Source organism: Rousettus aegyptiacus, unplaced genomic scaffold (assembly GCF_014176215.1).
Source record: "Rousettus aegyptiacus isolate mRouAeg1 unplaced genomic scaffold, mRouAeg1.p scaffold_m13_p_11, whole genome shotgun sequence".
Lineage (NCBI taxonomy): Eukaryota > Metazoa > Chordata > Mammalia > Chiroptera > Pteropodidae > Rousettus > Rousettus aegyptiacus.
The window spans coordinates 45738837-45765179 of record NW_023416286.1 but is presented as its reverse complement, the minus strand read 5'-3'; the positions used below and the strand labels follow the sequence as shown (position 1 = coordinate 45765179).

General features: G+C 40.0%; 1 protein-coding gene and 1 pseudogene across 6 annotated transcripts; one reads left to right on the top strand and one right to left on the bottom strand.

The window, feature by feature from the left end:
- Positions 1-337: 337 nt before the first annotated feature.
- Positions 338-18888, bottom strand: POMK (protein O-mannose kinase). 6 transcript variants are annotated; one of them, XM_016127448.2, is made up of 5 exons: positions 18806-18888; positions 17255-17342; positions 16220-16288; positions 14179-14481; positions 338-3989 (listed from the first exon to the last, which is right to left on the bottom strand). In XM_016127448.2, exons 3-5 carry the CDS (start codon positions 16250-16252, stop codon positions 3219-3221), a joined length of 1107 nt encoding a protein of 368 aa, XP_015982934.2. In that variant the 5' UTR covers positions 16253-16288; positions 17255-17342; positions 18806-18888; the 3' UTR covers positions 338-3218. The 6 variants fall into 6 exon arrangements, with proteins under 6 accessions (XP_015982934.2, XP_015982933.2, XP_036084651.1 ...); XM_016127447.2 differs by lacking the exon at positions 18806-18888 and adding an exon at positions 18454-18782; XM_036228758.1 differs by lacking the exon at positions 18806-18888 and adding an exon at positions 18454-18782 and having other exon boundaries at positions 16220-16260.
- Positions 853-971, top strand: LOC118609791 (annotated as a pseudogene).
- Positions 18889-26343: the final 7455 nt, after the last annotated feature.

Below are 26343 nucleotides of genomic sequence, written 5' to 3'. Positions count from 1 at the left end.
GAAATGGATAAATTTGTGGTATAATATATACAGCAGCAGAAAGTATCTAGTTACATGTATTAACATGGATGATTCTCAAAAATAAAAAGGGGAAAATGAAATTGCAGAAATACCTTCATAATAACATGTAAAGTGTAACGCCAAGCAAAACCATGCCTGGGGAAATAAGTATATGTAATAAAAGTGTAAAGACACATATGGAAAGATAAACACTAACGTACAGCTAATATGACACTGGAAAGACTAAAGTTTTTCCCCTAGGGTCAGGAACAAGGCAAGATATCTGCCCTCACCATTTAATGGTACTAGTCAGTGCAACAAGATAAAAAGAAATAAAAAGCATTCAAATTGGTTTTATTCAAACACGGAATGAATGTATATGTGGAAAATCTTGAATCTCACCTCACTCCTGCCCCCCAAATTACTAGTACTTACAAGTATATTTAGCAAGGTCACAGAATTTAACTAGAAATGGATTATACACCTAAATGTAAAGCTAAAACTATAAAACTCCCGGAAAAAAATGACAAAATTTTCATGAACTTAGGTTAGGCAAAGATTTCTTAAATAGTATATACACTATTTGAAAACACAAACTTAAATAAAAGACACTTAAGAAAATGAAAAGGCAAGCCTCTAGCTGTGAGAAAAGACTTGCAAAAGATATATCTGGTAACAGATTTAATTCCAGAATATGTAATCAACTCTTAAAATTCAATAATAAGCAAATTATTTTAAAATAGGCTAAAGATTTGGACTCTCCACCAAAGAAGATATGTGAACAGCCAATAAACATAGGAAAAGTTTCTCAGCATCATTTATCTTTGGGGAAGTGCAAATTAAAACTATAATGACTATGGTCATTCCACCCTGAACATGCTGTATCTCATCTGATCTTGGAAGCTAAGCAGGGTTGGGACTGTTTAGTACTTGGATGGGAGACCACCAAGGCATACCAGATGCTGTAGGCATTTAAAAAAAAAAACAACAACAAAAACTACAGTGAGATGCCACTACACACCCATTGTGATAGCTAAAATAAATGGGTTGACAGTAAGTGTTGGCTAAAATGTATGGAGCAAATGGAACTCTTACACATCGCTAACAAGAATGTAAAATAGTACAGATACTTTGGAAAAGTTTATAAGTTTCTTATAAAGTTAAACATACACTTACATGTGATCATAAAACCACTCCTAAGTATTTACCCAAGACAAATAAAAATATATGTCTACACAAAGACCTGTATTTAAGTGTTAACAGCAGTTTTATTCATAATAGCCCCAAATTGGAAACCCAATGTCCATCAGCAAATGACTGAATGAATAGGTTATGATACATGAAACACTACTCACCAATACAAAGGTATAAATTATTGATATATACAACACATGGCAGATTTCAAAAACATTACAATGAATGAAAAAAGACAGGTATGAAAAGGTTTATACCATACTTTATATAATTATATGAAACTCTGGGGGGGGGGTGGAATATATAATCTTTCTAAAAAGAAAGTCATTGCCTGTGGCCAGAAGTGAGGAAAAGATTGAATGGGATGAGACATATAGAAAATTCCAGGATAGAAGTGTTTTATATCTATTGGGATAGGGACATGAGTATATAAATGTATCAAAACTCATTGAAGTGTACACTTAAAATGGTTGCACTTTATTATATATAAACCAGATTTTTGCCTTGGGAAATCAGATGGACAGTATGCCATTTATAGATGTAGGAAACACAGAAACAGCAAATTTGGAACTGAGAAGTTATCTAGGAAATGTTGAGTTTGAGATGTTCTTTGTGTGGACAAGTTTTCGATTCTCTTGGGTAAATACTTGAGAGTGGAATTGCTGGATCATGGTAACTTTATTTTTGACTTTTTGAGGAACTGTTTTCCAAAGCAACAGCACCATTTTACATTCCCACAGACAATGAATGAGAGTTCCAATTCTCCACTTCCTTGTCATAATTATTATTGGCTGTCCTTCCTAGGGAGTTGTTTTTATAACAAAAAGCAATAGTTAAAATACTGTGGGCAACCACAATTTCTGATCAACCATAGTACCCAATCAACCACAGGTGGTAGATTAGGGGCTAATGTTATACTACTACCCTATCCTACTACCTGTGGTGGCCTCCATGATAGTTATGGGCGGTGGTTCTCAAAATGTGGTCCAAAGACCAGCAGCACCAGCATCACTTGAGAATCAGTTAGAAAGGCAAAGTCTTGGACTCTACCCCAGACTGTACTGAGTCAGGGACTCTGGGGTGAGGCCCAGGTCACTGTGATTCCTGTGATTCTGCCCCTCAACGCCAGCTTTAACTACCTTATTAGGGACGATTAATATGCACCAAATCCATCACATCCTGCAAATGATGGATTTGGTGCGTATAGATTTTGGTGGCCACAGAGCGAGCTTTTTGAACGATTCAATCACATAACTCAAGTAGAAGGGTGTGATACTTTCCAGTAATGAGAGACCAGTGTTGATGTAAAATGTTCACAATAATTAATTTTGGACACAGAAAACCCAGCTGGAAGGTAAATGGGAATTTCACAAGCACCATCCAAGGCCGTAACGCGTATTTCTCTCACACTTGCTGTTTTAAATACTCCTCATCCATTCAAGATTTCAAAGAGCATGCTATCATAGTTCTCCTTTAGCTCGTTGGAAGGAAAATGGCACAGGATGCATTCCCAGAATTGTTTCACAGGACAATCATTTGAAATGGCAAAGATGGCGTCACTGATACCATGTGAAATAGACCAGAAATACTCCCATGACCCCATATGTTGATTACCATCTAAAAAAAATTCTTTGGAGAACTACTCTATGTTTCTTTCATACAATGCCATTTAAATATCTCTACATTTCTTACAAGCTTACAAACTCAGTTAAGATAGAGGAAGCCTCTCCATAGCTACATTTTTGTTACTTCCTTCAGATATTGGTTGGATTCACTACTTCTCTGCATCTTCACCTGGGAGTGATCAGCATTACAGAGTAAAAGCCAGATTTAAATCAAGCCTGGTTTGCTTTTGTTTAGCAACTTCTGCTCAGGTCGCCAGGAGAGGAAGAATGCTCACATGTGCACGTGGATGTAGAGGAAGAACCACGTGTCCAAACAGCAACAAGCTCACCATCAGAGCAGAACTGCTGTAACTTTTCCACTTGTTCCTTAAATCCCATTCTTCACTAACTGAACTATTTTTATAGCATTTCCCTTGTCTGAGACACCACAGTGTCTCTTAGTGAATTCAAAACCTTCTGGTAAGTGTCCAGAATATCCTGAGCAGTGGGTCTCTCTGCAGGGGTCTGGCTCTTACATGCCTTATGAATATCAAACAAATGGAATCGGACCATATCACTCCCTTCGACGTGCCCTAAAAGGAAACTAGAGACATCTGGAATCTTCCAGATGTCGATCTTCTCATCATACGAGGGCATGAGATCATTGTGAAACGGCATGTCCTCTCCATAGGGCCACAGCTGCTCTGGAGCCACAAAATCCCCGTGAAGCTCCCTGTGGCCACATTTCACAAAAGTCCCAGAGCTGCGGTTTACCAGCGGCAAGGCGTCCAGGTCATTCACCACAATGCTGAAGTTACTCGTCAGCAAGTACTGGGACAGTGTCTTGGGCAGGTCACTGGAGTCGCACATGACCAGCGTACCCTGGGGGCTGTGGTGCAGGTAGTTGATGATGCCCACGTAATCCGTGGCCAGCTGCAGCCTGCGCTGCCACGTGTTCACGTCCCGGTACTTGGAAAGGTTTAGCGTTTCTTCCAGGCTGCTCAAGGACCCTAAGGGGTGATATTCAGTAAGAATAGTGTTGTCATCCTCACAGTAGCCAAGCAGTGTGACAACATGTTTACTCTGCAGAGATTTCAGCATCTGCAGTCCGTGAAGAAAATCGTCTTTCATCTCCAGACTGGTGAGCCGTGAGAGGGCAACTTTGCGTTCCTTCCATTCAGACAGAAAGACCTGAAAAAAAGCCACAGAGCACATCAAACCTGGAACCTTCACCTGTGTTAGGGAGCTAGGAAACAAATTAAATATATTTTAAATGCCAGATGTGATGCATAGGATATAGAAATTAATGAGACACAGATCATGCTAGAGCAAGAGAAGGTGGGGGTGGGGGATCTCCCTCTGGTCAGAGTTCTGAAGGCCATCAGGAGAGGGTGCTGGAAGGCTCCCGGGAGCTGGTCTAAAGAATGACTGGGGCTTGCAGGTGGATGCGGAGCGTGGGGAGAGCATTCCCAGGAGGAGGCACTGCATATATAAAGGTACTGAGTGGCAAACAGACTGGCAGTTCCGAAATACTGCAGCACAAAGGGGGAGAGGGAGGAGGAAGAGAGAAGATTGGAAAACCCTACATTGGGGAGGGGAGGCTAGCCAGCCCATCACATGTCACAGATTACTCGTTAATTTTAAAAGGTAGCACAGTAAACCACAAAAAGGAACTGTTCTATCTAAGGATATTCTGACACGTTCTGTGGGTTTTTGTGACTTCAGTTGTAAAAGCAGAAGCTGTAACACCATACACCTGCCCATCTGGGGACATAGCTACCAGAAGAGCAACTGTACAGGTCTGCCATGGATTGTCCATTGTTATTAGTTAGAGGAAAGGCTTGCAGGAAGCACTGTCACTAAGAATCTCCCATCTTCTGCTTAAATCTCCAAAGGAAAGGCAGACAACTGCAAAACAGAAGACAGGATTGGAGATCAGATTGCTGCCCCAGGCTGCTTCTACCCAAAACAGGCTGTGTCTCTCTGGGCTTCTACTTCTTCTTCATTAAAAAAAAAGGTTATCATTTTCAAAAGCAGTTTGGGGCATCATTTATCAAGAGCCTCGAACATCTAAGTCTAAAATCTATCTAAGGCAATAGTCTGAAATAGTTCTTTTTAAGAAAAGCTCTAGGAATGAAAAAATCTGGCATTATTTATAAAAGCACAAACTAGAACCTATCCATCTATCAAAGAATGAGGAATAGCTCAGTTATGACAGGATCACCGAAAAAAAATATTATGTGGTCAGCAAGACACATACATTGAGTTTTCACAGATAAAGCATGTTACAAATGAAAGAGGGTACAAAATTGTTTTTATGATTGTTCGAAATACATAAAGCAAGACAAAATTACATAGAAGTTGAAAAAAATGGGCTAATGTTTCAGTTCTCTTTTTATGGTAAGATTCTGGGTGATTGTTTTCCTTTATACCTTTTGGTATCTTCCAATTTTCCAGAATGAACATATATTCCTTTTATATTTAAAAACATTTTTAAAAAAAACTCAGAAATATTATATGAAATAGAGGTGGGCTAGAAGAATTTGAGGATTTCTTTTGGATCTGAGAAGGATGATTCATTAATGGAAAACCCAGGTAACTACAATTTACCCTTAATATTCAAAAGAGAAATCTTTTAAGACATTCTCAAAAACCCAAATTTGAGAATTTCACTATGTATCGTAATTTCTATTAAAAAGTCATTTTGTTGTGGTTGTTACACTCATAGTTTTATGAATATTTTTATATGGAACACATTCCCTCCATAGATTTGTATCAGCATTGAATTTGATATACTCTAATGCAAAAATCTTACTTTCTGTTGAGATCTGTCACTTTCTTAGACCTACCTCTGCACAGTCATCACCAGCACTAGCAGATGGCTTTGGTTTTCTAGGGCCATTTTTCACATAGAAACAGTGATCACTTTGGAGAAGGTGCAACGATTTATTTATACATTTACTCAACAATAAATGATGGGAGAAGCTCCACTGCAGACCTTGGGACTTCCTCCTGAATCCTTGTTAATATGGAATTATTTTTTGTGCCTTGGATAAATGAAAGATTATTATTTATTACTAAATATTAGTAGTCTTTGGGATCACTTACAAATATATGAAACCTTAAATATTTGCAAGTCAGGAACTGTTTAAGAATCATTTCTCAGCAATCTCTAATTTAGTTACTTTTTAACATTTTCTTATACTCTCTTATTTGGAGAGAACAGCTTTACCGGCTGAACACTTGTCTTGGTGAAAGTTCACATACAGAAGTAGCTCTCTTCCCCCTGCATTTACATACCATCCAAAGGAAACTTGTTAACTGGTTGGGAACTTCCTCGAAGTTCTTCTATGCCTTTATGTGTATTAATGTACACTTATAAAAATAGCATTTGAGTTTGCTATTATATAAAATGGATTTCTAACATATAATATATTGCAACTTGCTTTTTTCATTTAATTTATCCCTCAGAAATCTTTCCCATATGTATTTATAGAGCTAGGTCATTCTTTTTAGAAAGTTGTATAATATTTCATAGTATGGGTATACTACATAATCTAGCATATTTTCAATAAGGTTTTACAGATGATAATTTCTTTTTTAAAACTAAAGTATAATAAAAATTCATAAAATTTAGAACGAATGCTGTCACAATGTATTGAGTTCTCTTTCCCATCTAGCTCTATAATTTTATACAGACCTTCGACATGATCTTACGTGATCTATTTTTAAAGACTTGACGGACATTTAAATTATTTCCCATTTTTCTTACTAACAGTGCTACAATGAATAGCCTTATATTTGCATTTCTATAAAGATCTGCAAGCATTTTTATAAGCTACGTAAGTAGGTGAATTACCAAATAAAGAACATGTACTGCCCTCTACAGTTTATGCTAACATGCACTTTCACCAACTGTGTACGAGAATCTTATTTTCTATAGCTTTAATCATACTAGATTTTATCAATCTGTGCCAATCTGGTGGATAAAAAAATATATTACTGCTCCAATTTTAATTTCCCTGATTATTAATGAAACTGAACACTTTTCATCTTTATTGGCATTTCTGTATGTCTTCTGTGAAAAGATGTTCATTGTCCTTTATCTAACTTTCTACGAATTGTTTGCTTTGTGCTTATTATTTTTCTAGGAGCTCTTTATATATTATTTATGTGATCCTTTATTATAAATGTAAAGGATAAATTTTAGATAATAATTATCTTAATTTTTGTAACACAAAGAATTTAACTGTTATGTCATTAAATCTGTCTTCATTCACTTAACAAGTACAGTTGTCCTTGACCAATGCAGGGATTAGGGGCACCCACCACCAGTCCAGTTGAAGGTCTGGGTATAACTTAAGTGGGCCCTCCACATACACAGATTCACAACCACCAGTTGATCCTAGAACAACTCAAGTTTGAACTATGGTCAGTTGAACAGCATGGGTTAATTGAAAAAGCCATGAAGAAGTGGACCTGCACAGTTCAAAGCCACATTGTTCAAGGGTCAACAGTATGTATGTCATTAAAAAAAACTAAAATAAACTCCTGCTCCTATGTAATTTACGTTCTAGAGTAGGGGGCTTAAAGTAAAGAAAATAAACAGGAAAAGCATAAAATACATTGGAAGATAAAACGTGTTTTGTAGAAAAGTTAATCAAGGAAGGAATTACGATTTTATACAGTGCCGGGGAAGCTCTCACTGAGGTGCCAGTTCAGCAAGTACCTGATGGAGGCAGAGGAATGAGTCATGCAATATCTGGGGGAACCGCATCCCAGGCAGAAAGAACAGCCAGGGCAAGGCTCTGGGGAGGGAGCGTGCCCACAGGCTGCCAACCAGCAAGGCCAGGGCAGCTAGAGTGGAATGAGCAAGGGGGCATGGAACAGAAGTTGGTGAGGGGGCACAGACCTGGGAAAGCCTTTCAGTTGATGAAGGGACTCTCTGGCTTTTAGCCAGTGTGACAGAGGGCTACTGGAGGCTGTGAGCAGAAACACTATCTGACTTAAAAGAGCAGCATTCTGGCTGCTGTGTTGAGAATAGACTGAGGTGGTAGGATTGGGGCAAGTGTAGAAGCAGAGGCCACTTTGAAGGCTTCTGAAATAATCTAGACACAAGATGATGGCTTGAATGGGGAGATGGGGATATGGGTAGAAGTCTGAGGAGTGGTCAAATTGCAGATGTCTTCTGAGTGTAGAGACACTATAATCTGTTAACAGATTAAATGTGGTTGTGAGACAAAGAGAGAAGTGAAGGATACCTCCCAGGTTGGCAGCCCAAACAACTGGGCTGATAGAGTTGTCATCAAATGCGATGGGAAAAATATAGGAAGAGCAAGCTGAAGGGGACAATCTAGGACACGCTCAGTTTGAGAAGCCTTTCAGACATCCGAGCGTAGATGTGGAACAGGCAGTTGGATAGAAAAGTCTAGCAAGTCCAGGGGAGAGGTCTCAGCTGCAGAGAAGCCTCCAAGGATGGGTGAGGCCACCCAGGGAGCAAGCACAGAATGGGAAGAAAGATCCAAGGTTAAGAGGCATGAGGAGGTGAACCCTGCAAAAGAGACTGAGACGTGGACACCGTTATTTCATACTTTTAAAAATACAGTTCATGTAACATCTGTTCTCCAGACAGCCCTGAGCATTAAAAATAGATCACATTAAGATGCTCCTAAAGATCACACAAAACTAGAGGGCTACATAGAATCAAATCCATTCTTCCAATAGGATCCAAACCAAATTTTTTGGCTTTTTAATGTACTATACTTTCATTTTGAAGGGAAAAACTTGCAACTACAAAAACTTTAACAGTGATTTGTGATCTCCTAAAGTCATCATCATGGGCTGGGCACAGAAATGATACCCGAGGTCACATTGCCTTCTGCTCATTCCAGATCAAAACATGGTGTGATCTGAATCATGCTTTGGCTGTTCACAGCAATATGGCTGGGCCTTCTGACTTCTAGAAGAATTGGTTTTACTATAATCCTCCTTCTTCCTCACTAATGCTGTTGCCCCAAATTTATGTTTCAGAAAATGAGCAGCCCCATGAGACATGGATATTATTGACCTTGAGATGACCAGCAGAGTATATACCTAGTTCCTTTAATGTACTCTTGGGTTTAAAAATCTAAAAGGGATGAATCCCCAACTGTTATCCCTAGAGTATAAGATAAGAGATGGAGAGGGCAAGGAGTAGAAATGAACTTTTGCTTTGTACTTTACCACCTCCTGAATATCTGAATTGTATGTACTGCTTTATAATTAAAAGAAAAAAAAGAAAAGCAATGGGTCAATCTGCCTTTCAGGGGCAAAGTTCTTCCCTACTCCAGGCAGAGGACACATGCCCTTGGAAATTCTAAACACAAACCAAAAGTATGCAGGCTGGGATAGAAGGGGCAGTGGGGTGTTTATATGTTGAGGAAACCATCTAAGCTAAGACAATATTTTATATTTTTTATTTTTGATTAATTAATTTATTATTTTTTAATCCCCCCCACCTCACCTCCCCACTTTTACCCCGACCTACAGATGTTGCCATCTCCCCTTAAGAATTGGATCTCTGAAGGTGGGGCGTCTCCTCCCACGTGCTAGGCACGCATCCGGGGCCTGGAGCACCAGGGGGCCTGGTGCACATGGGTATGGGCTGTGGCTCCGCTGGGGCTTGAACCCAAGACCTTTTGCATGTAAAGCACACATGCTAACCACTACTCTATGGAACCACTCTGCCAATATTTTATGAGGATTCAACCAATAAGCCTTTGACTTCCAGCCCCTAAAATGTGTTTTCTATAAACTAAGCAGTAGGCTAGATGCAGAGGACACACTCTTTATGTCCTCAGGGAATTTACATTTATGAGACAACAAACTGATGACAGAAGAGAAGTTCATGTGAGGTGGCGGGGGGGGGGGCGGGGGCGGGGGGCGAGGAATGCTTCTTAGAGAAGTGTTATTGGAGCTGAGACCTGAGGATGAGGACCTGGCCATGTCAGAGATGGAGAAAGAGAATTTCAAGCAGAGAAAGGCAACTGTAAAGGCTCTGAAGTGAGAAAGGGCTGTTTGATCAATGAACAAAAGAAGGGCAGGGTGACTGCAGGGTAGGGAGTGAGGATGTCTGGGATGAACTTAAGAGGCAGGCAGGGCCCAGACCTCGGAGTGTGGCAAATCACGGTAAGAGGTTTGGATTTTTTTTTTTTTTTTTTCCTAACAGCAACGGGAAACTACCATAGGGGATTTAAGGAAGAGAGTGACATGAGCTGAACTAGAAAATGACTCTGCCCGGTGCAAGGCAAAGAGCAAAAGTGGAAGCCAGGCAAGAGCTAATGGTGACTTAACTAAAATGGGTCGGGGGACAGAGGTTATTGAACAAGTTTGGGACATGCTTTTAAAATAAAGAACTGACAGAACTTGTTCTTGGCTTAGTTAAGGGGTGTGGGGTGAGAGGACTCACGATGACTCCCAAGTTTTGACTCCAGCAACTAGGCGGGAAGTGATGGCATCTACTGAGATAGTAAGGCTGGGAGGACAGGTTTCAGAGACAGAAATGATCAAGAGTTCCATACTGAACGGACTTAGATGCTAAAGAGACCTCTAAGCAGAGATTTCGAATAAATAGCTGGATATACAAATCTATGGCTCAGGGGAGAGGTACAGGCTAGAAATACAAACGTGGGAATCACCGGCATACAGAACTAGATTAAATCATCTAACAGTATATCTAAAGAAAACAAAGAAGGGGATCCAAAGAACTAAGAGGAATAAGGTTTCTTGACCTCAGCACTACTAACGTTTGGGGCCGCATGGGATTTGGTGAGAGTGAGGGCTGTGCTGGCAGCACCCCAGCTTCTGCTAACTGGATGCAAGTAGTACCCACTCAGCCGCCAGCTGTGACCCCTCCCACTGTGTCTCTCTACTCATTGCTAAATGTCCCTCTGAGACTGCCTCTGAATGAGAACCGCTGATTTGGAGGCAAGAGTAGGAACAGAAACAGGAAAGGAGAGTAATTAGCAATGGCCAACTGCTAACTGAGGAAGGAGGAAAACTAAAAAGAAGTGGTAGCTCGAGAGCCGAGGTTGCAAGGAGAGAGGCGGAGTCAACTGGGTCAAGGACTGTGAGAAGGGTCGAGTAAGAGGAAGAAAAACGTCCAACCTGGAGTTTGCTGGTATCTGGATAAGAGCACTGGTGGAGTTTGGAAGCTGCACTGAAGGACAAAAGCACGAATGGGAGAATAGGAAGGAGAGACGGAGCTATGGCAGTTTTACTGCAGGGGAAGCAGAGAACAGGCGGCAGCTACAGAGAGGGAATCGGGGGAAGAGGATTTCCTCTTACAAAGAGTGTGAGTTTGTATGCCGGCAGGAATGATCCCAGAGTGAGGAGGACTGATGACGCAAGAAAGGAGGAACCACCGAAATGAGGGAAGTTGTGAGAAGTCAGGAATGACGTCTGAGCTGTGAAGTTCACAGGTCTGGTGGTAGGAAGATGAGGATAGTCCCTTTGGGTGACTTTTAATTTCATAGTAACTTATGTAACAAGATTGGGTAAGACGGGGTTGAGGGTGTTGAGAAATATGTGTCTCAGAGCATGGGAAGGAAAACTTGCTAAGGGAACAGAGAGGCCTGCCGGGCTGTGCTGAGTACACTTCTGAGCTTTGTGGTCATGCATTCAATGCTGCAGCTGTGCTGAAGTACAGCTGCGTAGTGGGGCAGCTGGGTTTGGGGTTCTCCGGCCAGGCACGCTGGAGAGGGAGAGGCAAGGGAGTTGCTGCAAGTGTCTGCACAAGACTGATGAGGATAGCGGCTCTGGAATCTCTGCTGCAGGGTAAGTGGGGACTGCAGGAAGGAGAGTGTCAGAAAGGAAAAACGTAATGAGACTGATAACTGGACGTCTTCATGAGACCGAGCGAATCTTGAAGAAAGGGTCCTAGGAGAGGAGGTGGGAGTCAGAGAGTGGGACATCAAGAATTCTGGTGACAGAAATTTCTACTGAGAAACCTGGGTCTCCCAGCTTGGGGTGTGAGGAGGGGTACCCACGCAGAGAGGAAGGAAACTAGTTGTATGCAGGGGCCATTCAAATGAGGGCCTGTATGGAGGGTAATGAGATACCCTGGGCCAAACCTGCATAGGCACTGAGGTTTCAATGGGGGCAAGAGAGACAAGGCTCCTGACCCTAACAGATAACATCCAGTGCTCAAGATACTTTTGCCCTGAGAGCAAGTTTCAGTCAAAGACATACACACCAAAAAATTCAATATTAACAGCCTTTTGGACACACTTTACTTTAATAAACAAAACTACATTCCTCAGAGTTAGTACCCACATTATTAAATCTCATATTTGGATGGCCATAATTTGTAGAAGTTCCCCAAAATCAAGTCAATTCTCAAACGATAATGATTTGCCACAATCAAAGGTACCCCAAAACATATCCTTCAAGGTAAAAATTCCAAAAAAATTTTTCAAAAATGTTCCAAGTGACTCCAATAACATGGAAACAAGTGGCCAGCCCCCGAAGGTCACCTCTTTGGAAGAGGCAGAGGTTAACTGCTAAGTCCTTTACTCTACTTTCACTCCATCCCAAATTCACATCCCCCCTACCCAAGACCTCACCCCAAGGGCTAGACTTGTACATCCAACCAACTGCCTGTGTGACGTCTCCATGTGGACAGCTAAATGGTTTTCACGTGCCCACCTCACACACGCACAAAATCTGTCCCTTCCCATCTACTCCATCTTGCATAATGGCGACCCTATCCTTTCCGCCGCCCAGGCAAAGAGCCTATAGTCACTCACCATCTCTCTCCTTTACACCCCATATCCAATCCACTGGGAAATCCCACTGGCTCTACTTTTTAAGTATGACTGAATCGGCTGGTTTCTCACTATGCCCACTGTTAACACCCTCATCAGGCTGTGACCACCTCTTGCCTGTAAGGCCCCACCTGCCTTCCACTCCTGCCTAGCCTCAGCCTACTCTCCATGCCCACAGCCACCTCGCCCCTCAACTTGCTCCAGTGGTTCTCCAAGTCCTGCCAGGCCCAGCAGGACCCAGCCGCCAGAGGCCCTCAGTGACCTCGTGTGCTACCTGTCCTTCTCATCCTGCCCTCTGGGCACACTGGCTCCTTCCTGGTCCCTAGACAACCAGCCATATTCCATTTGGAGGTCTCTGCTGGTACCCATCTTTTCTACTAGAACATCTTTCCCCAAACATCCTCATAGCTCACTCTCAGATCATCCTGACCATCTAAAATAACAAGCCTGCTGCTTTGTCTTCACAGCACAGGTCACGAAAATATTTTATTACGCAATGTTTTTTATTTTCTTGATTGTCTGACTCCCCAACTAGAAAGCAAACTTCAAGGCTCTTTATTTCATTCACTGCTGTACACCTAGCACCCCCGACAATGAACAAATGAACGCTGAAAAGAACCAGTTACCCTGTTTTATGGTTTTACTTTATATAACATCCTTTCCCTTCTCCCTAACTGACCTCTTCCTTCAGGGTGTCTCCTTTCCACATTCACAGAAGCTGCCGCCATGGTGTCCTAGTCTCTCGAAACAAAGACCAGCAGTTTACCAAGCTGCTCCCCTCTCCCTTTCGCAATCATTCAATGAACCCTCACAGAAGAACTGTCTTTGTTCAGCAACCCTTAAATGGCTTCTAGAGTCACTCTGTTTCATTAGTAGGCTTCAGTTTCCATGGAAATGATGACCATCAAACTACAGCATAAACTGGTTGCCAATAAGACAAGGGCCCTTGAAGTTTCTATTTGAGAACTGAATTCACCTCTTTGGTTTCTTTTTAAAATAAAATTTTTTAAAAATTATATATAGGTATATATTTATGTATATATATACATGTGTACCTATATATAATTTTTTTAATGATGGGCATATGTATGTGTATATATACACATCATTAAGTTTGAAAAATAGGAACAAAAGAATGCCCATAACTTTTTTACTTCTTTTACTTCTTTACTGTACTATCATTTTTATATTTTTTATATATATATATAATTTTGCAATTGAAAACCGTGTATTGTGTAATTTTGTATTTTGCTTTTTTCACTTATCATTGTTAAGATTTTTCTCATGTTGCTGCACAGGTTCCTAACTACACTTAATGGCTACAGAACAGTCTATCAAGAGGTTGAACCATCATCCAATTAATCATTCCCCTACAATTATTATTTCTAGTTTTCTATTACTATAAATAATAAAGCAAAGTACTCCTTTATGCATTTAGCTTTGTTCCTTCCACTGGATTACTGGGCTCAAGGGTACAAAACAGTTTGTTGACTCTTAACACCTAAAGCCACGCTGCTTTCCCAAAGAGGTGCCCCACTCACATGCGATGGTAACACAGAAGTCAATCCGGAACTCACCCTCTTCACGGCTCCTTCCCCAACGAGTTTTAGCTGCCTCACTTCTGTCCTCAGCTCCTCACAGGAGAGCCACGGTGAGCAGTTTTTCATCTGTCCCATTCTGAAGTAACCATAGGGACAGTGACTGGGGTCCCCGGCAGAACGGCGAGGGGAAATGAAAAACTGATCGAGGCAGAGGTAGAGGAGCATGTTCATGAGGACCATGGCCAGCAGCAGACCCACAACAGGGGGCACTTCCCTGTGGGGCAGACTTTTTCTATCATCCTGGGGTCTCTTTTCCATGTTGCTATCCTCTGTAATTTCCTAAAATATAAAATGAAACAAGACGTAATAACAATCAGTTTTAATTCCATTAAAGTGTTTTGATGACAAAGGATTAAAGGTGACCCACCCTCTATGCCTCTTATACTCAAGGACACTGTACACTTTAGCGTCATTGTGAGGAGGAAAGAAGGTACTGAATACTAGGCTCAAACTAAATGCTCAATGTCAGCTATTCTGATAATCATTATTTTTTATTACAAACCAGTCTGGTTTCATCTATTTTAGATCTGATTAGAAGGGAGGTGTCTGTGTGTGTGTGACTTTGTCTTTGACTCTCCCACAGTGTTCAAACTATGTAGATATTCAATGAAGAGTTGAATATAAAATAAAAAATGAAATGATATAAAATGAAAACAAACTGTGGATCTATTAGACCAGTGGGGCCAGGCAGAAGATGGACAAAGGAGAGCAACAGATTAGCTAGGGGGCTGAGTAGAGGCTGGAATATGGAACCCAACTAAGGAGTTGGGATGTTGCTTGGAAACTCAAAAGTTCTTTATGTTTTTAAGCAGCAAAGGCAAGTGTGAAAGTTCTATTTGGAGCAGAAGAGCCTGAGGTTGGGAGAATAGTTAGAAGGCCCTGGCAATAATCCGGAATAAGGGGTACTGAGTATGAGAGCTAGAATAACGGTGGTGAGAATAGAGAGAGTATAACATAGAGGTGATCCTTGCACTAAATAAACACTGATAAGGCATGGATGCTCACCAATCAAATGAACTCGGGCTCTGGCACTGTCTGGTGTGCGGCCTGTGGTGAAGGCAGGCATTACAGCTTTCTTTAGTTGTTGGATGGTGGAGGGGCAGGGAGAGAGAAGGCTGGGGAAGGACCCTGGACATGGGCGGTTTGACACTCACAGTGCTAGGGGCAGAGGCTTTTTATGAACCAACTGGAAGTATATCAATACTTTGACAAGGGATATGGCCATACTAGTTTGTGCCAGCTGAGTATCATCACTGGGATGCATAGGAAACACTAGTGGCAGAACTGACCCTGTGCTTCTTGTGTCAGAGATGCCTGTGACATGAAGCATTACCTTCTAGGCATGCCTGCCTTCTACTAGCTCAGGTCTCCATCCAGACTCCTGGGTCTGTCAGTATTCTGCTTGGCCCTGGGCACTGGTTTGAAAGTATTCTGCCACAAAGTACCATAAAGGAGGTTTGTTAAATAAAAAATTGCAATTATTTATATAGAAAAATGGCAACGGTCCAAATGGTTCACCTCCAAGGGCTCCCCTTGTGCCTGGATGTCACTCGGGCTCTTGATCCCCAGGATGGTGCAGCAGCTGCAAGGAAGTCCTCCTGCAGCTCAGCCCCCACTGAAGCCCAGTCAGTTGTCTGGGCTAAGAGCCCCTAGTGTCCTCACCAGCCTCTCTTTGGTCCCAATCTGCTCCTTCTATCTCCATCATTCATCATATATTAAGCAGCTGCTACATGCCCGATCCTTCTCTAGGCACTAGGAATATGTGAGTAAATGAAACAGATTTAGTTCCTACTCTCTTGGAGAAGCCTAGTGGGAAAGACAAACAATAAACAGATAAACAAAAGTTTATCATTATATATTGATGAGGGTTCAAGGATAGAGTATAACAAAAAGGAAGTTCTTGGGATGAAGCAGTCCCAGAAGATCTCTCTGAGGATGTCACATTCACACTGAGTCTAGAAGCCAGAGAGAAAGCAGCCACACAAAAAAATTTCAGGAAAAGACAACTCTTTCATACCTTCTGCTGGAAAAAGTACAATCCACATGCCATTCATCGAGCTGGAACAACAGACACCGATCAAGCCACTTGCAAAGTTAACAGGAAACAACACTTTTCCTGAGGACGCACTCACTGCAGCTGTAGTGTCAAACCAACCCTCTTCTTTGAATGATGACTGCTGTCTCACTCACTCAGAAACTTTGTTCTCTGAATCACCAGAAACTTTGCAGCTCAAAGTCCTATCAAGTTTGACCTGAGGTCAGGGACCAACAAACTTTTTCTGTAAAGGGTCAGATAGTAATTATTTAGGTTTAGGATAGGTTTGGGGGCCAAAAGTTGAAATTGAGTTGATAACCACATAATCGTGACTTGTGGTGCAAGGAGCAGCAGTGAAAAGTGATAAGAGGCTAGGTATTGTCTCTGTCACAGTGATTCAACTGTCACCAGAATGTGAAAACAGCCCCAAACAGTACATAAAGAAATAAGCATGGCTTCATTCTAATAAAACTTTATTTATAGACACTGAAATTTGAATTTTATATAGTTTTCATGTGTCACTAGACTATTCTTTTGATTTCCTCCACTCCCAACATTTAACAAGATAAAAATCATTCTTAGCTCACAGGCTACACAAAAAAAAAGTTGGCCAAGCCCTGCCATAGGTGATACTATTCCTCTGGGTCTTTTGCAAGCCTTTTTTCCATTCTATGCAGTCCCTCTGTGTAATCTCATCCATGAACATGGCTTTCATGGCCATGTAAATGCTGATTTCCAAGTCTCTACTGTGGCCCAGATCTTTCCCCTATGCTTCACTCAGCTGGCTCTTCAAGGTCTGGGACATGCCTCTCCTATCCCCAACCCCTTCCTCCTGAGTTCCTTCTCTGTGACAGGCACACAACCTACCTGCTCGCTCAAGTCACAAAACCTCCATTCCCTAACCTCTAAACTAATCAATCATCACGTACAGTCAATTCTATCACCCAGATCTCTCTCAGATCTATTCACTTCTCCCTTCTTGGTATCCTAGCACGGTCTAAACCATCAGCATCTTACCTGGGCTTCTGCAACAGTTTCCTACATGGTCTCCCACTTTCTTTTCCAATCCATTCTCTGCACAGCAAATGGGATCTTTTTTTCTTTCCTGAAATGTGTCAAGCACAGAGAAAGCTAAAAAATTAGATTATGACTATATATTTGGTTTTATCAGGTAACAGTGCATCATACATTTTAAAGATCCTTTTTAAAGATATAACATATTTCATATATAGTTGAAGCCCCTTTGGATCACTTCCAGTCCTATTTCACAAGTTGGTGTATGTTAGTAATTGTCAAACTGCGGTCCCTGGACCTGTAGCAGTAGAGTCACCTGGGAACTTGTGAGAAATGCAATTTCTTGAGTACTCACTCCAGACCTACTGAATCAGAAACTGTGAGATGGGGCCCAGAAATCTGTATTTTGACAAGTCCTCCCAGTGATTCAGACGCGTGCTAAAGTTTGAAATCACTGGTGCATATGATTCCATACATTCATTTTTATTTTCACCACAAGCTCATCTCTTAAAGCAGGCTGTAGCCAACCTCGACATCCAGTGGGCTTTTTTCTTTTAAAGGTGTATTTCTAACGTAGGCCACCCAGAGCTCAGAATAAGGCTGTGTGGGTAAAGAAACCTTTCCTAGAAATAAGCAAAAAGACACTGAAAGTTCACCTGAAAATTATATGATCATATTAACCAATGTTACCCCAATAAACTTAATTAAAAAAAAAAAAAGACACTAAAAGTTTTTTGTTCTTAAAAGTACCCAGCAAGTTAAGGAATAAAAATTGTAGCAACCGTTAATTGGGTAGGAGAAATTCAGGCACTGTGTAGACACAAAGGATTGCTAACATTGATAGGAAAAAGTTGGTAAACCAGGAAAAAAATTGAGAACCACTGCTCTACACCCATAGCTTAATTAAAAAAAAAAAAAAAAGACAAGAAAAGCAATGGAACAAAATTAGTGTTTTATCAATTTACAAAATATTTTATACGACCATAGAAGAAACGGATTAGTGTAATAAAATTTAGAGTAGAATCTTCTTTTGCCAATAAAACACAAGTTACATTAGAATAATTATTTTAAATATTCCAGATCCTGCCTTAGCCTTAAGGTTCTATAATAAAGGTAAAGGACGGAGAAGGCAACACTACTAAATAAAACAGCTAATTCTTCCTTTCCAAAAAGAGCAGCATACGTTTACACCTAATACAAACCTTGCACCTAGAGGCTGCTAGCAGTGTGGGCACGAATGAAGCCGGGGCGAGGGGCTGAAGCCTGACTTTTCATGTCCCTGTCTCACGCCAGGCAGGACGCAGAAAGGGCTCGGCAGGTGAACACTAGCTGCCCCGCGACAACGTGGCCACCAGCTGGACACCCGGCGAGCCGCCCAATAGGCATGGAGCAGCTGCTCTAGCTTGGGGAGCAGGCCCGGCCAGGGGCGGGCCCTGAAGGAGGCTGAGCTGCTCTCCGCACCTGCCCACCCTACAGCCACGGTCTCGCCCGCGGCGCGCCCAACTATTTCCCTTCCTGCCGACCGCACATCCGGGCCCGACCCACCGCGCCTACCTGCAGCGCCTAGCCGGACTTGCGGCCTTCCACGCCTGCGCGACCGGAAACGAGCTCCTGAAAGGCCAGCCCGAGGCTGCCCCCTCGTGTCCGCCGCCCTCAACGCACCTGGAGGCCTGGCGCTACTGGGCAAAGCCAGAGTTTGAGCGCATCGCGGATTCCAACTCAGGTGCACAGATCGATCAGTCTTATTTTATATTCTGACTTCTTTCAGAGCGTGTGAGGACGATGATGTGTTGACCTATTATTGTTTTAGTCTAGAAGCTCAGGCTTGGGCTTGGTATGGTGGAGAGATGCTTAACATCCAGACCCTTGAAAAAGCTCCCAGTCAGGGCAAAGCTCTGGTTTCCAAAGGCAGGTCCTTAGACCAGATGCTGATGCTTCACATCTCCAGGGAACCTGTTAGACGTGAACGTTCTCGGCTCCATCCCAGATTTGGGGCAGGGGTCGGGGGGGTCCAGCAATCTGTGCTTTAACCAGGCCTCTGGGCAGTGCTGATGCCCTGAAGGTTAGAACCACTGATGGAAGGGAGGCTCAGAGGCTTAGCCCAGAGCAGGAAACGCCCCAAAGGAGGAGCACAGTCTGGAAAAGGGCAGGGAAGTTGAACGGCTCAACATTACATACAGGTGTCTGTACTTGGTGGAAAATGAGAGGGTAAAGGTTGCAACATTGAAAATCCAGCATAAGATTAGATAATATTTTATTTGTTTAAATCTGAAGGATTTTCTACTTCTACACCGACACATTTTCTATTTCTGAAATCAAAGACTAACACGATGTGCATTATAAAACCAAGCCTGTACTGGTAATTCAAACAATGAAAATTAAAAATAACTAGAAGTTACTTGCCAATCAGATCGGTAAATAGCAAAAAGAATGGTAATGCCTACTGTTGATGTACAGAATCTAAACGTTTCTATGCACCATACATGAGTATAAATTTGTATAACCTGTACCAATTCCTCCTGTGTATAAAGGACCTTAGCAAAACCCCTTTATAGGAAATTCCCATGCAGAAATAACTAAATTGGCTAAAATGATAAATATTATGCTATGTATATTTCACAATAAAAAAAGATGCTATAGATCTATATGTATTGACCTGAAAAGATGTTCATAACACATGACTAAGGGTGGGAAAGAATTCCCATTAAAAAATATATATAACCACTATTCATAAAATTCTACTAATTAATTCTATATAACCACTATATAAAAAATTCTATTTTGTCAGTGGTAACCATTATATATAGAATAGAATTTGGGGCATTTAAAATTTTTCTCTCTTTGCTTAAATGTATTTCCTAATGTTTATATAATTAAAATGTGTTACTCCATATATGTGTATGATGAAAGATGAGCCTGGTATCAATTTTTGATATGCATTAGAGGGAGACTATTTAGGAGGATCTGGAAACAAGCTTATTAAATAAAAATAATTTTTTAAAAGAATTTAAAAGGAAATGGGTAAGATATGAGAAACTTTGAACATGAGAACTCTGAAGAGAAAAATAATCAAGAGTTAACTGATAAGACAGAAGAAATTGAGGAAAAAAATGAATAAAGTTAAATGTGGTCAGTTCTGCTATAATACATTTTTAAAAATCAGCTTTGTTTCAATATGAATGATGTATTAGGAAATCATCTGAGCAGAACACAAATTTACCATTTGTTTATGTGTGATTTCATCCTGGAGAAACACTAGGTGACTGCAGAAAATTGAACCAACTGAGCCACACTGCATAGGAGAGAACAACGCATACACACATGCACACCCCTCAACGTCTGCCAGCACCTTCAGTTCATCATGTGTGTTTGAACCACACTCATCCACATCTGCTATTGCAACTTCCCAATTGATTTCAGATACCCCTCCCTCTATCACTTCACAATAACTCACAAGCTGCAACCCTTTCAATGCCCACTTCCACAAACAAGCTTCAGGTCCTTCTCAAGGTAAACAGGCATAATGTGTAAAACTGTGCTGCCGTTGTATCAAGTTCTTGTCTTTTTTTTTTTTTTTAACTGATTAATTTTTTGAGTATTGTGTCCCTAACCCTACTTTTACCCTGGGTTTTATTAGTGATTTTGCATAGCACAGTGATATCAGAACACAAGCATGTTCTAGCACAAATTGACAGTACAAGGGTTTTAGGTGGGTTTCAGGTGGAAGAACAATAGCATCATTAACACAGCAGGTAGAGTAGGGAGAAGACAACACTTTGAGTTTGAAATGGGGCGGTAGTCCAAGTTAATATCCAGCAGAAATTTACATCCAGCAGAAGATTAAATTCTCCCAAGGATTCTATGATACTCTAGAAAGGGATAATCTCTACAAGAGAGAGAATGTCTAAAGAAAAGGAGAGAGCCAAATCTAAGCTCTTGGAAATTGTGATTTCAGGACTAAAGGAAGTGTTTGTAAAGAACAAAGAAGCTGTGAAAACCAATAACGGAGAGATTTCAAGCACAGGAAGGGCTGATTCCTAGTAAGATGGAGTCAAAAAATGCCAACTTTCCTTTCCCACTGGACACAAGCAGAAAATCTGAACAGAACTCATGGTGTAACTATCTGGGGCCTCTGAAAAGTGAGTACCACCAGATGGATCAAAGAAGAACCCCTGACATTGAAGTGCCATGACTGATCATGATATTGTTTCTTTCTCTGGTATCTTCCAGCCCAAAACCCAGAAGTAAGCACTGGGGAACAGACAGACACACTGGAGAAACTTTCTGGCTTTGAGTCTTAGAGCAGAAAAGGGAACTCCTAAAATTCAGAGTAAAGAAAATTCTGTTTTTTCTTTCTCTTTTCTTATTTCATTCCCTTGCACTCCAGCCTCCAATCAATCCTGCAGCAGGAGCAGTGGCAGGAGTAAAAGTGGCTGGCAATGAGAGGCTGTAGGAGCCCAAACTGAGGGAGAATAATCTTTTCTATTCAGTGAAGCTGCAACTCCAAGAGGGCAAAGGCGAACTCCATCGCTTCTTTTTTTCTGTCTTCCCACTGCTGTGGCCTAATTGTGGAAGTGGACAGTTGTTCATAGGACCTGGGAGGTTTCTGGCCAGAGAACTGAAATGAGGGGCTCCGGGCAACTAGAAAGTACTGGAAAGAAAATGGAAGGGGAGACGATCAGGAAAGCAACCCCATAAAGTTGTTTATGAACTCTCGGGCTCACCCCTGACCTGCGATCATAAATCTGATGCTAATTGGCGTGCCAAAGACTTTGAGAGTGGTGCTACTGGATAGACTTCTGTTAAGGTCCCAGACTAAGTACAAGTGATGCACAAATCAAATAGCACTACAAGAATTTGAAAAGTGAACTTACTTTGGAACATAGCTTACAGAAGGAGGGTTGGAAATTGCAGCCTATACCTAGCTATGGCAAGCAATTGCTAAGATAAAAATATTGACATTCTCCTTAAGGTTTAAACAAGAATCACAGTCTCATGATATTAAAAATTCCCAGGACACAGCCCCAAATTATTAGGCATATAAAGTATCCCAAGAATCTCAACACACATAGGAAAAGACCATTGACAGTCACCAATGACAAGATGATGCAGATGTTGGGATTATCTGACAAGGGTATTAAAACAATTATAAAAATGCTCAATTTCACTTATATGTGGAATATAAACCTAAAAGCAACAAAGGAACAGGACAAACAAACAGAGACTCATGGACATGGACTATAGACTAGTGGTTACCAGAGGGGAGGGGTCGAGGGAGGAGGGGGAAGGTACATGGGGTAAAGGAGGTCAAATAGGGTTTAGAGGGAAGGTGAAGTGGGTAAAGGAGATCAAATACATGGTAGCCGAAAGAAACTGGACTTCGGTTGGTAAACACACAATAGAATATATAGATGTTAAATTATAATGTACACCTGAAATTTATATAATTGTTAAACAATTATATAATTAACCAATGTTACCCCAATAAACTTAATTCAAAAAAAAAATTTTTTAAGGGAAAAAATTGCTCAATTATGAGCACTCTGGAAACAAAAGTTAAAATAGAAATTGTCAGTAAAGAAATATAAGAAATTAAGAAGAATCAAACAAATTTAGAACTGAAAAATAACTAAAACAAAAAACTCTGAATGGATTCAATATCAGAAGGGAGAAGATAGAGGAAAATATCAGTGAACTTAAAGACAGATTAATAAAAATGACCCAAACTGACCAACAGGAAGAGATAGAATTAAAAAATGAACAGAACCTCAGGCACCTTTAGGACAAGAATTAAATGTCTAACATTCTTGTTATCAGAGTCCCACAAGAGAAAAGAAAGTGCTGAAAATATATTTGATGAAATAATGGCTGAAAATGTCCCAAGTTTGGTGAAAAATATAAACCTATGGATTCAAGAAGCTGAGCAAACAGGATAAATCGAAAGACATCCATGGCCAGGTACATCAAAATCAAATTGCTGAAAACTAAAGACAAACTAAAAATTTTGAGAGCAGCTAGAGAAAAATGATGCATAACCTATCAGTGAACAACCAATCTCGAGACAGATTTCTCATCTGTAATCATGAAGGCAGGAGGAAGTGGCAAACATTTTTCAAGTGCCAAAAGAATTGTAAACCCCGGATTCTATATTCATGAAAATATCCTTCAGGTATGAAGGTTAAATAAAGCCATTTTCAGAAGAATGAAAGCTAAGAGAATTTGCAACCAGCAAGCAAATCTACTCTGAAAGAATTGCTCAAAGAAATTTCTTCAGACAATAGGGAAATGATACTAGAAGAAAATTTGGAACATCAGGAATGAAAGAAAAGTAACAGAAATATTAAGTATCTTGTATATATGACTACTCCTCTTTTCTTGAGTTCTTTAAAAAGATATGTTTTGTGGTTAAATGGAAAAAAAGCCTAAAATCGTTTGATGGAGTCTTCCATGTAAGTGAGGTTTTCAATGTTAGGTATGATACCTATATTATAAATGGTAGAGGGTGAGGACACCTATATGATGGTAGTTTCTACATGCCAACTGAAGAGATAAAATATTGATTCTAAATAAACTGTAAAAAGTTAAGTGTGTATTATATAATTCATAGAGTAACCACTAAAAACAAAATAAAATAACAGGATAACAAGAAAATCTCCAAACATTTGGCAATAAACAATACACTTCTAGGTAATCCATGGGTCAAGATGACATCTCAAGAAGGGAAATTAGAAAATATTTTGAACTGAATGAAAATCAAAATACAAAATATCAAAATGTCTGAGATGCAGCTAAAGCAGTTCTTAGAGGGAAATGTACAGCATTAAAACATATATTGGGAAAGACAGGTCATGACTCAATCATCTATGATCCCTCTTTAAAAACTAGAGAATGCCCTGAACAAGCCAGATCCTGTCTGATCTCAGAAGCTAAGTAGGGCCGGGCCCGATTACTACTTGGATGGGAGACCACCTAGGAAGACCGGGTGCTGTAGGTTAAGAAAAAATAAAAAATAAGGGATTGTAAGCTGACAAGGTCCTTACAATCTGTGAAGTCAACCAAGGGTTGCCTCGCCTAAAAATAAATTAATTAATTAATTTAAAAAAATAATAAAAACTAGAGAATGTACTGTATACTTGAAATTTGCTGAGAGATCTTAAATATTCCCACCACACACACAAAAAAGTGAACTAGGTGAGGTTATGGATGTATTAACTAACCTTAATGTGGTAGTCATTTCATTATATATATATATATATATATATCAAATCATGTGGCATAACTTAAATTTACATATTATTTGTCAATTAAATTTCAGTAATGCTGTAAAAAATACTAAACCAAATCAAGTAAAAGGAAAGAAATGATAAAATATGAGAATTCAATGAAATTAAAATTTTCCATTACGAATTTTTAAAAGCTGATTGAGACCCACTGACTTGGTTTAATTGCCCACTAGTGGGTTAAAACTCAGTTGGATTTTTTTAAATAACAAACTCCAGAGGGAAATGTTCTGGACCTTGTATTCATTTATGTTAATATTTAGGATAGAACCAATAATAATTGAGTTTAAACCCTCACAAAAAAGATGTAATCAAATTTGTCCATTGTGAACCCTTTCTGACTCCATCAGGCAGATAATCCCTTCTGCTTCTGTATTTCTTCAAATATCCAATAAACATTTTTAAGGTACTGAGATGAGTGGCACACTATTGTTCTCTTTTAAAATTGAGGTCTCCACGGACAGTGATGGTGGTGTCTTACTCTCTTTTCTAACTCTAGCTTCCCTTTATGTGGGTAGTATCTATTGCTTGCTATTTACCATATTTAAAAATTTTTAACTTTATTAACTCATGTTAACAAAAATGTTTTCCAAATTAAAAAAAAAACAGAAAAATGGCATTTCACATTTTTGCAAATCTATTTAGTCTGACTTAATCAAAGATATCTAGATTCTCACACCTACTTCTACATTCAGTCGGTTGCAATATGGTGTTTTGGTTGAGTATATTTAGAAAATCTAGACTCATACATATGGATATATAGTTGGACTATTTTAATAGTCTTTTCAGAAGTTCTAGATATTCTTCATTACTACACCAAAATTTGACAAGTAGTAGTTTCCCAAACATTAGTTAGTTGTAAGGTGGAATCTGCAACCTTATCACTACACTTTTTGTACTGTTACATCTTGTAATTTGAATGGATTGTTTATCCATACATGTTAACATCATAGATGAGTCATTTGGAAAATATTGTCTTGTTGAGTTATGCAGATATCCCAATTGTTGACATATTTAATTATATAATATATAAATGGTATTTATTAATATCATAACTTTGATTTTATTAGAAAGCTGTTACGCTTACCATGGTAGATTAAAATTTTCACTAGAAAGCTCAAATTTTATCATTGGCAAAATGCTTAGTTGTTTCCCTTTATTTTTGAGAAAATGTATGCCAGCCATCCAAGTATGAATAACTACAGTTTAACAGTTGTTTGTTATAGTAAAAATGACATTCAATAAAAAGCAGCCTGTTCAGCCTACGGCTTACACATTGCACAAATGCTTTTCAAGACAACCCAAGATATGCTTTATGCATACTTCCATTCAGTCACACAAAATACTGAAAAGACAGATCTAGTATTGTGAATATCATTACTGATTCATCAAAGATATTCTTTAGTGAATGCATGGCAATGCAGAATACAAATCATTGCCTTGATTTGTGCTAAGACACAAGCAGTTTTACCCACCATTGTTTTTGCACCAGCTGTACAATTAGCAACAGTGATACTGCTATTAGGCAAAATAATTTTGAACTAACAGACTGCTCCACAGACTGCATTTTAACTGTTGGTCCAATGAAAGCAGAGTACTGCTAGGTCTATATATCCAGTTGCTTATTAGAAGATGGCCTTCATTAGGAGTATCAGAGCCTAAAATCATTACACATTTAAATCATGGAGCCTCCTCACCTGATTATAGGCTCAGTAAGCAATCTTTTGATAAATGGATTGATACTTCGTTAAACTTCAGGCAGAAAATGCCAAGTGGCTAGGCTGATGTAACTGTTTGGTCTGCTTCAGTTAC

What these genes read in the sequence shown, in the direction of transcription:
- POMK (XM_016127448.2), bottom strand. Translation starts at nt 16,252, where the DNA reads ATGGCATGTGGATTGTACTTTTTCCAGCAGAAG. An exon ending in TGTACTTTTTCCAGCAGAAG is followed by an intron (nt 14,482 to 16,219) that starts GTATGAAAGAGT and finishes TTTATATTTTAG; the next exon opens with GAAATTACAGAGGATAGCAA. An exon ending in GGGAAGGAGCCGTGAAGAGG is followed by an intron (nt 3,990 to 14,178) that starts GTGAGTTCCGGA and finishes GCTTTTTTTCAG; the next exon opens with GTCTTTCTGTCTGAATGGAA.